Here is a 13,317-nt window from a genome sequence, read left to right on the forward strand (position 1 = left end):
CCCCTGCTGTTCTGACAGCCCTCCTCCTCTCCTTGGGGATGGACTTACTACTTGCACTGCTGGCTAATTTTACAAAGTTTCAACACTCCGGCCAACCACATAATCCTAAAATATTAATTAACCCTCTTGACAAAAAGATAAAAAATAAATGACACCCTTTTTTCATGGGCTTCCAGTCTTTCTAAGATTGATTCATGAAAATTAGATGACTGATTCATTTCATGTGAGCACAATCTATAATCGGATGCAGATGAAGACGACACAAGAGTCAGAGTCTTGACTGTTAAATCCCATTTTCCTTATGAGGTTTATTAACAGTTCAGCTTGACTCCCTGAAAGAATAGTTTTGCAGTTGCAAGAAGCAAACCAAATCAATCAGCCGTCTCTCTTTCAATTTTCCCAGACAGCAGTCAACACAGACTTTGCGTTTTACGCCAACACAAATCAGCCGTACATTTGACAGTGAAAATATAACGCTAATGCAGTGGCATAAAAACAACAAACACAAAGACATTTCAGGGACGCCAGTCTCATCCAAATAAAGTGACAAGTCAAAACCTGCTGAAGATACAAACTTTACAAAAAATGATTCATTTTGTAACCCGGCCAAAACCATTCGTGTTCAAATTCATTCATTCATTACTTTGTGATTTGGCCTGGGTGAGTTTCCTCACCACTGGACCAGCAACTTTTACCCCTCATGCCATCTGTGGCCACTCATTTAAAACTCCACAATGCTCCTCTCCATCCATCAACAGTAAACGCATCAAGCCACAGCTCTTATCTGCTTCTACAATGCATCATTTTTCACCAGGTTTATGACTGGTGTCATCATAAAAACCTCTCTTTCTAAGACCTGGAAGTCCTGTAGTTAATGAAAACAGCAATTCTGATGGGCTTCCCTCCAACTTTCGTGTAACTGAAAAAACTAAACCAACCATACTGTCCTTTAGGAGGAGGATGAAGAGGATTGAGAGACCATCTTTAAAACCCCTTCCAGGGCCCAAAGACATTCCTCTGGTTTACCAGATGTGGGCCGAGACCGCATTAGCTTAGCAACAGGAAGAGCACTGCAAGAGTTGATCTGTGGGTAACTCTTATCATGAGACCAGAATGCCTGCAGTGTTGCCCAACTTCCCCTCCAAATCCATTCACCAAGACACAACACAATGGGAGAGTTGGCCCTAAGGTGTCTAACGCTCCATCTATGCAAGAGCGAGAGCAGTTAAACATGGAGAGCTGCTGAATTCATTCTGTGCACACAGAAGGTAGGGCGAGCTGGACATTGTACTAGCTGACAGTTCCCTTTTGGATAAGTGCATTCAGAAGGAAACAACATACTCAAGACCCCATGTTCCCTTTTAGTGCAAACTTGGCACATTTCCTCTACATTACAAGGAAAAGAGTTGCAGCTCCAATCAGTGATGCAACTGTTTTCAGGAAGGCACAACTGCGGTATGTTAATTTTGAGGCCATGCACACGGTTAAAAGCTCAGTTTTACAAAATCATGAGTTCTGATTTGAGTCAATCCATTCTGACTGCATAAATGACACTAAATATGAAACTTTGCAACAACAAAAAACAGATTGTCTTTTTACACCACAGCTCTCTAAAAGAATGTTCATGAATAAGATGGAAAAAGACACAAGACAAATCAACCTTTTATTTTAAGAAATTAACCCAGCATCATAGTCATACTAACATAAAACTGATAAATTAGTGTAAACGGAGCACAAATGCTCAGCGACCGCAGCCAAATGTCTTGTTCCACTCTTCATATAGCTCCAGATCTTTAGAAGAGACACTGGGCCGCACAGTTTTGAGAGCCTCCTGGAAGTCATTGTAGAGTATCGGCCGAACCTGATCTGCCGAGATGGTAGCAATGTCACTTAGATGAATGCTTCGGATGGGGCCTAAAGCTGCTTCTCGACACAGCTGTGTCATATCTGCCCCTGAAAACCCCTCTGTGCCCTGTACAACATTCTCCATCTCATCTGCTCCCAGCTGGCATTTCTCACGGGTCATGAGGTTAGTCACTATGTGCCGGCGAGCCTCAGCCTCTGGGAGAGGGATGTAGAGTCGCTTGGCCAGGCGACGGCGAGCTGCTTCGTCAATCTCTTGTGGCCGGTTGGTGGCACCAACCACCAAAATGCGATCTTCTGCTGAGGTGGCGGCACCATCCAGCTGGACAAGAAACTCTGTTTTGATCCTACGGGAAGAGTCATGCTCTCCATCTGTCCGTTGAGAAAGAAGAGAATCGATCTCATCGATGAAGATGACGGCAGGTTGGTGACACCGAGCAATGGCAAAGAGTGCCCGTACCATCTTTTCGCCCTCTCCAACCCACTTTGAAGTGAGTGACGAAGCACTGATGCTGAAAAAAGTGGCTCCGGACTGGCACGCGATGCACTTCCCTATAAGTGTTTTACCAGTTCCTGGAGGACCAAAGAGAAGAATGCCTTTAGGTGGACCTCGAAGGCCAGTAAATATATCAGGCCTCAACATGGGCCAAACTACAATCTCTTTGATTGTGGCTTTGGCAAACTCCAGACCGGCAATATCATCCCAAGCTACCGGGGGGCCATGGTCCATGATCTCACTCATGATAAGTTCAATGATTTTGGGCTCAAAGTTTTTTAGTCGCTCATCAACAGGTTGCATGTCTTGTGGTGCGTTTTCCTTCGAGCTGCCCTCTTCCTCTTGCCTTGGCATAGGAGAGATGAATTTGGAAGACGCCCCACGAGCCCGATTTGCCCCAAGGGATTTCTTGGTGACTGCAGCAACGTTGGCCGCAGAACCTCGCTGACCCTGATGGGAATGCTTTTTTTGCTGGTCAACGATGAACTGCTCTCGTGCTGATCTAAAATTTATGCTGACACCTTCCTCTCTCCTCTGTCCCCTCCCTCGGGGTTCCTGCTCGCCTTGTGATGGGAATGAGCTTCTGTTGCTTTCAGCTCTTGAGCCGTAGAAGTTCTTCCTCTTGGAGGGGTTTGTGGAGGAAAAGTACACAGGTTGATTATGCACATTAGATCCACTTGTGCAACCCAAACTAGAGTGAGACACGTTAGTATTGCCTGTGGAACTGAAATTGTTATGGGTAAACATAGGCATAGTTCCTGTTGGAACATTCTGTGCCAAGGACATATGCAGCGGGGCTCCTTGAAGTCCTCTCGCCCGCTCTGCAGGACCGCCAAGTAGGTTACTGACCCCCCTTCCTATCTCAGCCCTAGGTGGAGGCGCAGTGGGCCCATGTGCCAGAGGCTCTCGTTTTAATCCACAAGAAGGACCAGAGAGATCACTGCCTTTCTCCCCTCCCCTGCAGATTTCAACACCGACAGTGATGTTAACATCTACCGGATCTACAGGGAGAGCACCTTCTTTTGGCCTGTCCTGCATCATCCTTTGCACACACGGCAGGTTGAACACGTTCTCGAATGTTAGGGACGACTCCCATTTGTCGCTATGGTTCTTTTGATTGCGAGCTAGTTGCAGGGCACTCTCTGCATAGTTGTTTAGCCCTGTGCGTGGGTCGTCTGAGTCCAGGACTGCGGCGTACCTCTCCGAGTAGGTCCTGAGCAGGCTGCCAGCTCCAGCCGTAGAGAGCTCAGCACTCGCCCATGCATACTGAATGGACAGGACATGTGCCCGATAAGCATCGGCCGTCTGTTCAGGTGTACAGGAGCCAGACGAAATGTCAAAGGACCTCCTCTGCCACTCGTCCAGGTGTGCTCTGCTCATGCCTGGCGCGCTCCAAACTGCATAAGAAGAGGGCACAGGATCAATCAATAATGTATAAAAGTATAGAAATACCACACAGCAATAGCATGGAAGTTCATATAGGGCTGAGAATTATAGCAAATATTCATACTATTTTTTATAATGACATAAAAGGTGATATAAAACTTCAGCAACACTGCGAATACCACAATAACTTGAATGCACTTAAGTAGCACATTTTCCTATAGTGTGATTTTTGAGTATAAGAACATGAAGGCAGAAATGTTTTAATAGTGTAATAGTTTAATAATTTAAACTTAATTCATGTGAAATCCATTGAAACTATTCTAATGAATCAACTCAAAAATGATTCATTTGAATTATGAATTATGACTTTTATTATTAAAAAAGCTGTCAACTTTTATGTAAATTTAACTTGGCTACAATGGCTGTGGCAATTTATATACATATATATATATAAAATTCTAAGTGAGACAGTAATTTATGAGTATTTGTATATAAATTACATCTAATAAGAGTAACCAGCAAGTTACACTGGATATATATGTGTGTACTGTGTGTGTGTGTGTGTGTTAGTGTGTATGCATGCATAGAGAGAGAGAGGGTAAAGTGAAATATCAGTCAAAATTTCAACAATTACAACTGAATTTTTCATTGTTTTGATGACTTACTCTTTTAAATTGTTTAATGTGTTAATAATAAAGAAAACGCACTTGACTTGTACTTTACTTATAATAAATTCAAGCATATCCAAATGTTATGTGACAGACAAGTGATACACGAAAGCCCACTTTCACCTGAACCCTAATAATGTACTAAATAAGTAAGGTTGTATTAAAAGTATGCCAGTATGAAATATGAGTAGATCATTCAGACAAACAGGACAATGTTTATCTAAACTCGGGAGCTGACAGCAGGAACACACATCACAAATACAGCTTCAAACACACTCTTGTGCTCGTTTTGTGTTTGGTGATGAAAGTAGAAACCTACCTCTGGGATAAAGGTATTTCTTGTGCGAATGCTGTAAAGTTCAGAAATAACTGAAAATCTATACAGCGACGTGGAACAAAACAACCATAACTTTGACCAAACCTCGCGCCTCCTGCTTGATCTGCGCCGATCTACGCAACTTCCGGCCACGCCATACTAAGAACGCGCGCGCCACCGCCTGGCGAAACAAACACAGATTTCACTTTTTTATTATAAATAAATTTATTTATTTAGCTAGTAAGTTAATAAATAAAAGTTGATAGATGAAATAAATTATATAGATTATTAAAGATGTAATTTAATTGTTCGTTTTAGTGTTCATTTGATTTGATTTATTGACTTGTATAACACTGAACACTGATGTCCCAGTAAATAAATAAATATCAGTTTCAGTTCTCTTAACATATTTATTCAGTCCAGGTCTGAAATGTCACTTTGACTAAGACGGGATCCTAGAAAGTGATTTTTGCCTAGATTCTTCAGTCTCATTCTAAGACCTTGATAGCACTTTTATATAAAAAAGAGACTGCATCCGATTTATGATAACATTGTTCATAAACAAAAGTTTGTTGATAAATCATAATTTTCACATCATAAGTATAAGTAGGCCTGTTTGTATGAATCATAATAGTCTTTTGAGAAATGAAGAGATAAGTTATATTTTACCATGCAAATTATAAAAAATATTGAAATAGCCAAATTATATCACAAAAGCCATATTTATGAGAAGAAAAGTGGAAAGTATTACATAAAAAGTCACATTTAAGGGAAAAGTCATATCTATTGACATACGGCATAAAAAAAAAATCAAAATTATAACATACACTAAAAAACAATTGTTATTCTCTTTACAAACATTTAGCATGGTTCACATATGGTTAACACATCACAGATATGGTATATCAGATCAGGAAATTAATTTATTGCGCCAATAAAAGAAAGTTTACTAAACAATAAATATTTTGTTGTCTTCATGAATATATTGGCTAAACGATGCATTTAGTAAAATCAAAATTACAAAACACACTAATCACATTTAGTTTTAAAACAATAATTTAGAGAACTTAAAACTTTGAACGCAACAAGGTGCCTTGAAATTTTACGTTTTCTCAACAAATATTTATTTACAGTGTGGTTGAGTCATAATTTTGACATAAAAGTCGAATTTAAAACACAAAAAAATTACACCTCGTAATTTCTCGTCTTATATTCGACATAATTATTATTTACCATAATTATTATTTTTTTCTTCTTATATAATATATATAATTTTTGTTCAGAAAATCATGACAAATTGTTCCAATATAGGCCAAACTCAAAGTGCCGGGAATTTTCTTTTTTTTCTTCTTCTTTTTTAGCTGACACACAGACTATTATCATTCGCATCATCTTTCGTGCTGTTGAAGTCGCGCACAAGTATCATAAAACTACAGTAACCAGAAGTCTTTGCGGCGTACGTGCGTCGACTCCCAGCGGTACGTCACATCATGAGTTTGCTGGGATAAAGAGGCTTCATATGGGGATTTAAACTGATGTCTAGACGAGCACAGAGGAAGCGAGGAATTATATGCGCAGTCTCGTAGTCGACCTCTATTCTTTAGACTCTGTATTAAGCCAGCTGTGTTTTTAATATCGGCTGTTCATATACAATCATAGGAACGGAGGAAGCTAATGTAGACTGTTAGCTGCGAGAATTCAGAAGCCGAATCGTTCAAGAGTCACACCCTAGTGTTCACTGTCCTCCCTCGGCCACGCGACCGCGGGTACAGATGCGCGGCCACGCTTCTGGGTCCGGATTACAGCGGGACTCTTCCCTGCAAAGATCTCTGTGCTGAAACAACTAAGACGCATCAAGAAAGTCATGTATGTCCGGTTTCACTCTACTTTGTTAGAAGACAGATAACGTTAGTCGACTAGCTAGTGTGTGGTCATCATCACTGCTCTGTGCTCTTAGCAGAAGACTATGTGTTCACCGATGTACACGTTTGTTTTGAGAGATGACAACAGTACTGTGTATGCCGAGGTCGCCAAGATCCTCATCTCTACTGGGAAATGGAAACGACTGAAGAAGGACAATCCTCGGTTCAATTTAATGTTGGGAGAGAGAAATCGGCTGCCTTTCGGACGGCTGGGTAAAGGGTTTCAACAGCTGCATATTAAACATACATTGCCATCTCGTAATAATCATATGTTTTATAATTCCATGCAGTTTACATGTTGTAGTATGCATTGAAAGTTAGGAGTTTCAGCAAGTTATAATGCATCTAACCTACAATATGCACAATTTCAGTAAATCATGTTTTTTTTTTTTCTGGAGATAATGGATAGTACAAGCTATTAAACTTATGATAATGAATGAATGATGAAACGGTGCATGTATGCAGCAATGTAATAATTATCAATTATTAATAATTGAGCACTGAAAACAGGACACAGCCATGCTGATCACAAAGATGTAGCTCTATAATGCAGTCTTGTGGATCTGTATCTGTGTAGTAATATGTAATCAGGTTGACATCAACTTTTTTAACATGAAAATATTAAGCATTAATATCAATAATTTATTAGATTTTATAAAGGTTAAAGAGAATGTGTACCTTAAGTATATACATACACGCGTACATCGGCCCAAGTGTTAAAATAATACAAGTTAGTAATGTTTGTATTAATTTTTTTGTTTTTGTTTTTGATGGTCTCTTTTGTTCCCCAAGGCATTGTGAATTGATTTGGTCAAAAATACAGAAAAGCAGTATTATTGTTGAAATGTTATTACAGTTTAAAATAACTTTTTATTGTAAAAAATTATGATATTTTAAAATGCAATTTATCTCTCTGATCAAAGCTGTATTTTCAGCATCACTACTTCAGTCTTCAATGCCACATGACCCTTCAGAAATCATTATAATATGCTGATTTACTTCTCAAGAAATATTTTTTACTGTTATTTTATTATTTCATTGTAATCGTTGAAATTTGTGCTTTTAGCTGCAGGACGCTGTGATCAACACATTTCAATGTGTCCTCTACAGGTCACGAACCAGGACTGATGCAGCTGGTGAATTATTACAGAGGAGCTGATAAACTGTGTCGCAAAGCATCACTGGTCAAGTATGTGGTTTATTTAAACATATCAGATCAGATTTTCTCTATAACCACAAGTGACTTTAATGAGAGTTTTAAAATGATCTTCGGAACAATACTGTTCAGTTAATGCTTGCTTAAGTAAATAATGTCTTCAAATCACACTAATTTCCTTTTTGCCATGTCACTGAGTTTGAAACCCCTGCAGTTCTTAAGTTGTGAATTATGTTTAAATAAGTACGTTTGATGTTTAGGATTATCAAGACCAGTCCAGAGTTAAAGGACTCCTGTAACTGGTTCCCTGAGTCTTACATCATATACCCAACCAACCTCAACACCCCAGTGGCCCCGGCCTCCAATGGCATCGGCCACATGAAGAGCAACCCAAAGACAGATGAGCGAGAGGTCTTCTTAGCTTCTTATAACTCCAGAAAGGAAAGCGGAGAGGGAACGGTGTGGATCGCCAAATCATCAGCAGGTGCAAAAGGTACGTACCTCCATCGGTCCAAAATGGCAGGTTAAAAGAAGCAGGTTGATTTAATAGTATGAGATTGTTCCTCACTTTGTTCAGGTGCAGGTATTTTGATATCTCATGATGCAAATGAGTTGCTTGAGTTCATCGATAATCAAGGCCAAGTGCATGTCATTCAGAAATATCTGGAAAAACCGCTGCTGTTAGAGCCGGGACATCGCAAATTTGATATAAGGTAAGATGATGCGTATAATCCAGTGTGCAGAACATTTTTGATTTGAAAAGCATAGAATTGCAATGCCCCATCCTAATGGAGTCAAAGCACTTCTAAAGTCAGTTGGTATTCTGTCTGGCTGTCGTGTCTGCAGGAGTTGGGTGCTTGTAGACCATCAGTATAATATCTACTTGTACCGTGAAGGAGTGTTGAGGACGTCTTCTGAGCCCTACAACAGCTCGGATCTGCAGGACATGACCAGTCACCTGACCAATCACTGCATCCAGGAGGAGCACTCGCAGAACTACGGCCGCTACGAGGAGGGCAACGAGATGTTCTTTGATGAGTTCAGACAGTACCTGTTGAGCACACACAGCGTTGCCATGGAAACATCGATTTTACCTCAGATCAAGCATATCATCAGGTGCGCCTTCACCGAAAATCGGATTGCATGTGTGCCTGCAAATGAGTTATACAAGTAGAAAATGGCATAACTGTTTTTGTGTTCGAGATGTATACGGTGGAGTCCAAAAGTTTGAGAACTTACTTTTTCTTTTTTTTACAGTTGAATTTTTCACAAGTATTTTTTTTTCTCTCCTCAAATCAGTATTTTAGTATTACATTGTATATTGTTATAGTATTTATTAATACTTAGATTTGGCTTTTATTTTTTGATTATACATTTACATTTAACTTTGAGTCATTTTGGTTTTTGCTTTATGTTTCTTATATATATATATATATAATTTTTTTTCTTTATTTCATCTGTATTTCAATTAACAAAAACTATTTTAATAGTTAACTACTCTGTTGCTAATTAAATTACAGCTTACATGTTTAAGTGAACATTGAGAATACTTTTTTTTCCACAATTTTTTCTGAAAATCAAATGTTTTTACAAAGAATTAATGATCTTGAATTAGGGCAGCATCTTGAATATTTCTAACTAATTTTGTCAGTTCTTGAATAAAACCTATGAGCTCTGTGTTTTTAGTGCCACACACTGTTTGAGCTACAGGAAACCTAAGGATTTTTTAAATTTCTAATGCAAAATATATAATTTTCACTCCGATTTTTGCACCCCGCTATATTCTGACAGTGACACCAACAGGCTTTCAGTGACTCTCAGTAACCAAATTAACATACAGTTCCTTTAGTTTAGAGATCAATTATAACATAAAATTTTTTCTACAAGACTGAGCTCACTGACACATTACAGAAATGCGTCATTGGACGATGTCTAACCACCTGTGGTGTTCGTCTGAAGTCCTGACTCTTGTCTCAACAGGAGTTGTCTGACATGCATCGAGCCAGCCATCAGCACGAAGCACCTGTCCTACCAGAGCTTCCAGCTCTTCGGCTTTGACTTCATGCTGGACGAGAGCTTTAAAGTCTGGCTAATTGAGATCAATGGGGCACCTGCCTGTGCACAGTCAGTACACACTTATCATTTGTTATGTCAAGAATGTATTTGCTTCTTGCATCTGTCCCAAAAATTTCAAAATCATGCTTTAGTCCCTTATTTTCATATTTGGTGGCTTTATGCATGTAATATTGCTTTTCTTCATCTGGCAAATAATGATGTTCTTGCCCAAGTAATATTTTACAACATATTTTCCAGAAATGCACACTTTTAAGTTGCAAAAAAAAAAAAAGAAAGAACGGCACAAATCACATCTTACATTTAGAAATATTGTAAAATACTGGTAAAACAAGACGTACTGTATAGAAGCATTATAAACACTATTTGAGTTCCCTTCACTCCATAACAAATCTTTATAAATGTAACTATTCAAAACAGAACAGAAATGCAAAATGTAAGTATAAAACAAACATAAATAATAGTGGCATTCATTACAAACAATGTTTGTTATAAATGCCAATCCTAAATTAATTATTTAAAGCCAAACTGAAACTACTGGCTTAAGGGATATAAACTATACAAATAAACTTTGTTCACAAAAAAAAAAAAAAAATCCCAATTTGTGTGCTTTGTACGTTTTGCATGCTTGAGTTTAATTTCATTAGTCGTTTTGCAATAATTAAGTATATTTAAGACCATGATTGCAGTTGGTAAATATTTCTCTCCTACAGATGTTTCTCCAGTTATGAAATTGAAATGTTTATTGAAATGTAAGTTTCCTCTCTTGTAGGAAACTCTACCCTGAGCTGTGTCAAGGCATCGTGGATGTAGCCATCTCCACAGTCTTCTCTCTGAGTGCAGATGCCATCTTATCCTCACCTCCGTTCTCCACTTCTCCATCTCTGTCCTCCAACTCCTGCTCCTCACCCAAGATCAGAGCGCCTCATCACTTCGGCCCATTCATCAAACTATAAACTGCCCCTCCCCATAGTCCTGCCCAAAAACATCAACCAATCTAGGAGGCATAAGGATGTACACCTGATCTTGGGGATGAGCATGCAGGGGATTCATCACTGTCTGAAGAGGACAGAAGGGACATGAGGTCACCCCTGTAAACTCCTCTTCAAAACCCAGAGGAGTCCACAAAGTAACGACTGGAAGGTGAGGAGAATCCTGCACATACTGATGTAGCAGTACCCAGAAAAGTGTGATTTGTTTTTAAAGACAAGCATGCACACTTATAATTGAGACTACAGTTGTTTGAGGGTTTAACACTCAAAAGACGTGACTTTGCAAGCACACATTTGAATAAGAAGAGGAAGGTTTACAGTAGCTCCCTAGATCTGTTGCATCCACAAGACTCCTCAGGGCTTTCCCAGGCACCTTGATCAAACGGAGGGTGGATTTGAGACTTTAGTGCCTTACATATTCACGTCCTCGCTAACACTAACTCCCAACAAGCTACCTGGCTTTTTGTACGTCTGTATGTGTCCCATCAGCTCTGTTATCTGTCAGATCCGGTGTTTTATGCTGATAGCTTAAGTGTGTTTTAAACCGTTTTGAAACCACAAAAGAATCGTTCTCAGATGCATATATGTATGATTTGCAGTGTATTGTACATTGTTGTGATGTCTTCAAAACAGTATTTGGTAGAAGTGGCAGAATATATGTTTGCTTGCATATTTATTTGGTTTTGTATTGTCTTGTTACTTATTCGGACCAGATTTCGTCTTCCCACTGATTCTGTTGCTGTTAATACAGACACATTTTAGGTCTGGTTCATAACTACTTTGTGACAGGCAATCAAGCTCATCTGGGAATTGGGGACACTCTTCCTTCTGCTTGAATTGTCAGGGGACAAATACTAGCATTCAGAACTCGCTTATTATCCAGGAGACAAATCATATATTGAAATGTCTATAATTGTCCATCAGTTCAGTTTAGTTATTCCATTCATTCCCAGTCATGTCGAGTTATTTAAAAAACAAAACAAAAAAACAACCTTTGATGGACTGAGATGTTGCATATTAAAAGCAAGGCTCTTTATACATAACTAGAGGAAGGTAAGAATGCATCACTTCAACTCATTTTCTATTGTTAAGTTTGTTGATTTTTAGCACCCAAGTATTTTGAGTCGTTGAATATTATTTCTCCAGACCTATTCTGCACATGTTCATGACCCGTTTCATCTTTGTGTGCAAGGAGAAACGAGTTCCTGTGGTTGGTGTGGTTCATTGAGAGCAATGGTTGACCTTTACACTGTAATGATGTCTGTGATGCAAATGACACGCATGAAAGTGGATGTAGAAGAAGAAGGTGATATTAAACATGTGATGGTCAGATATCAGTATTGTTGTTTGGGGAAAGAGGAAGGCGTCCTTTTAAAATGGGCTTAGGCGGTATCACATCTTTTTGAATCTGAAAGAAAAGGTTTTGAAGGAAAGGTCTGCCTATTTGAAACATACTGAGAGGGTCGACAACAGTAATAATAAGAAAAGATCAGTAATCCAGTTTTATTATGTGTCTTTGAACTACTTCTTGCCATAAGGTTAGTCACATTTTTACATAAAGATTTTGCTGTACAGTCTTCGCGTTGGCTGTTTCGAGTTGTATGTAGCCTGAATAAGGGAAAACATGACCATCTAGCCAAAGATGAGTGTGATTAAATATCCTCACTGCTGTCTAATAAACTTTACTGGTTTGAGTTAAGTTGTGAAACATTGGGAATGGTGTTGTAATGGTTTTTCTCTGTGTCTGTTTGAGGGAAGATCAATGCAGTGTATGTTGAATTCTTGAAAGCCTAAACGTATTTAAGTCATTCAAATAAAAGCCTCAATCATGTGCAATACATTTGTTTCCTTAATGCTCAAGCATTGTGATTCTGGTTTTAAAAAGCAAGTACAAGTTTGTAACATTTATATTTATCAATTACCTATTATGTTTACATAAAGCCTGTGTTTATTCCTTACTATTATAGGCTAATCAAGTAAACAAAAAAAGAAAAAAGAAATAGTTCACTAAGAACTAGTTCAAGAAATAGTTAAATAAAAAATACATTTTGCTGAAAATGTAATCATCCTCAGGGCATCTAAGATGTAGATGAGCTTGTTTGTTCATCAGAACTGATTTGCAGAAATTGTGCATAACATCTCTTGAGCACCAATGAATCCTCTGCAGTGAATGGGTGCCATCAGAATGAGAGTCCAAAGAGCTGATAAAAACATCACAATAATCCACAGGTAATCCACACAACTCCGTGTCATCAGGTCATGTCTTGTGAAGTAAAAACCTGCTTGTTTGTAAGGAACAAATTAATTATCAAGGCATTTTAACTTTTAACCTTCAAAATACTAGTCCATAATCCATAATAAAGCTTCCTCCATTGAAATAGTCCATTCCCAGCTGTCCTTATACATCACTATATCAAAATCCTCAGATTTATTTGTTTAGAACTG

General features: G+C 38.7%; 2 protein-coding genes across 4 annotated transcripts; one reads left to right on the forward strand and one right to left on the reverse strand.

The window, feature by feature from the left end:
* Positions 1 to 278: 278 nt before the first annotated feature.
* Positions 279 to 4,887, reverse strand: LOC113112962 (fidgetin-like protein 1). The gene is made up of 2 exons (XM_026278959.1): positions 4,733 to 4,887; positions 279 to 3,756 (listed from the first exon to the last, which is right to left on the reverse strand). The coding sequence occupies exon 2, from the start codon at positions 3,737 to 3,739 to the stop codon at positions 1,742 to 1,744; it is 1,998 nt and encodes a 665-aa protein (XP_026134744.1). The 5' UTR covers positions 3,740 to 3,756; positions 4,733 to 4,887; the 3' UTR covers positions 279 to 1,741.
* Positions 4,888 to 6,183: 1,296 nt separating this feature from the next.
* On the forward strand, positions 6,184 to 12,708 carry LOC113112963 (tubulin--tyrosine ligase-like). Of its 3 annotated transcripts, none has more exons than XM_026278960.1 (8): positions 6,184 to 6,595; positions 6,690 to 6,864; positions 7,762 to 7,840; positions 8,068 to 8,300; positions 8,385 to 8,520; positions 8,654 to 8,923; positions 9,788 to 9,931; positions 10,653 to 12,708. In XM_026278960.1, exons 2-8 carry the CDS (start codon positions 6,696 to 6,698, stop codon positions 10,834 to 10,836), a joined length of 1,215 nt encoding a protein of 404 aa, XP_026134745.1. In that variant the 5' UTR covers positions 6,184 to 6,595; positions 6,690 to 6,695; the 3' UTR covers positions 10,837 to 12,708. The 3 variants fall into 3 exon arrangements, with proteins under 3 accessions (XP_026134745.1, XP_026134746.1, XP_026134747.1); XM_026278961.1 differs by having other exon boundaries at positions 6,185 to 6,595; positions 6,728 to 6,864; XM_026278962.1 differs by lacking the exon at positions 6,690 to 6,864 and having other exon boundaries at positions 6,185 to 6,595.
* Positions 12,709 to 13,317: the final 609 nt, after the last annotated feature.

Source organism: Carassius auratus, chromosome 13 (genome assembly GCF_003368295.1).
Source record: "Carassius auratus strain Wakin chromosome 13, ASM336829v1, whole genome shotgun sequence".
Classification (NCBI taxonomy): domain Eukaryota; kingdom Metazoa; phylum Chordata; class Actinopteri; order Cypriniformes; family Cyprinidae; genus Carassius; species Carassius auratus.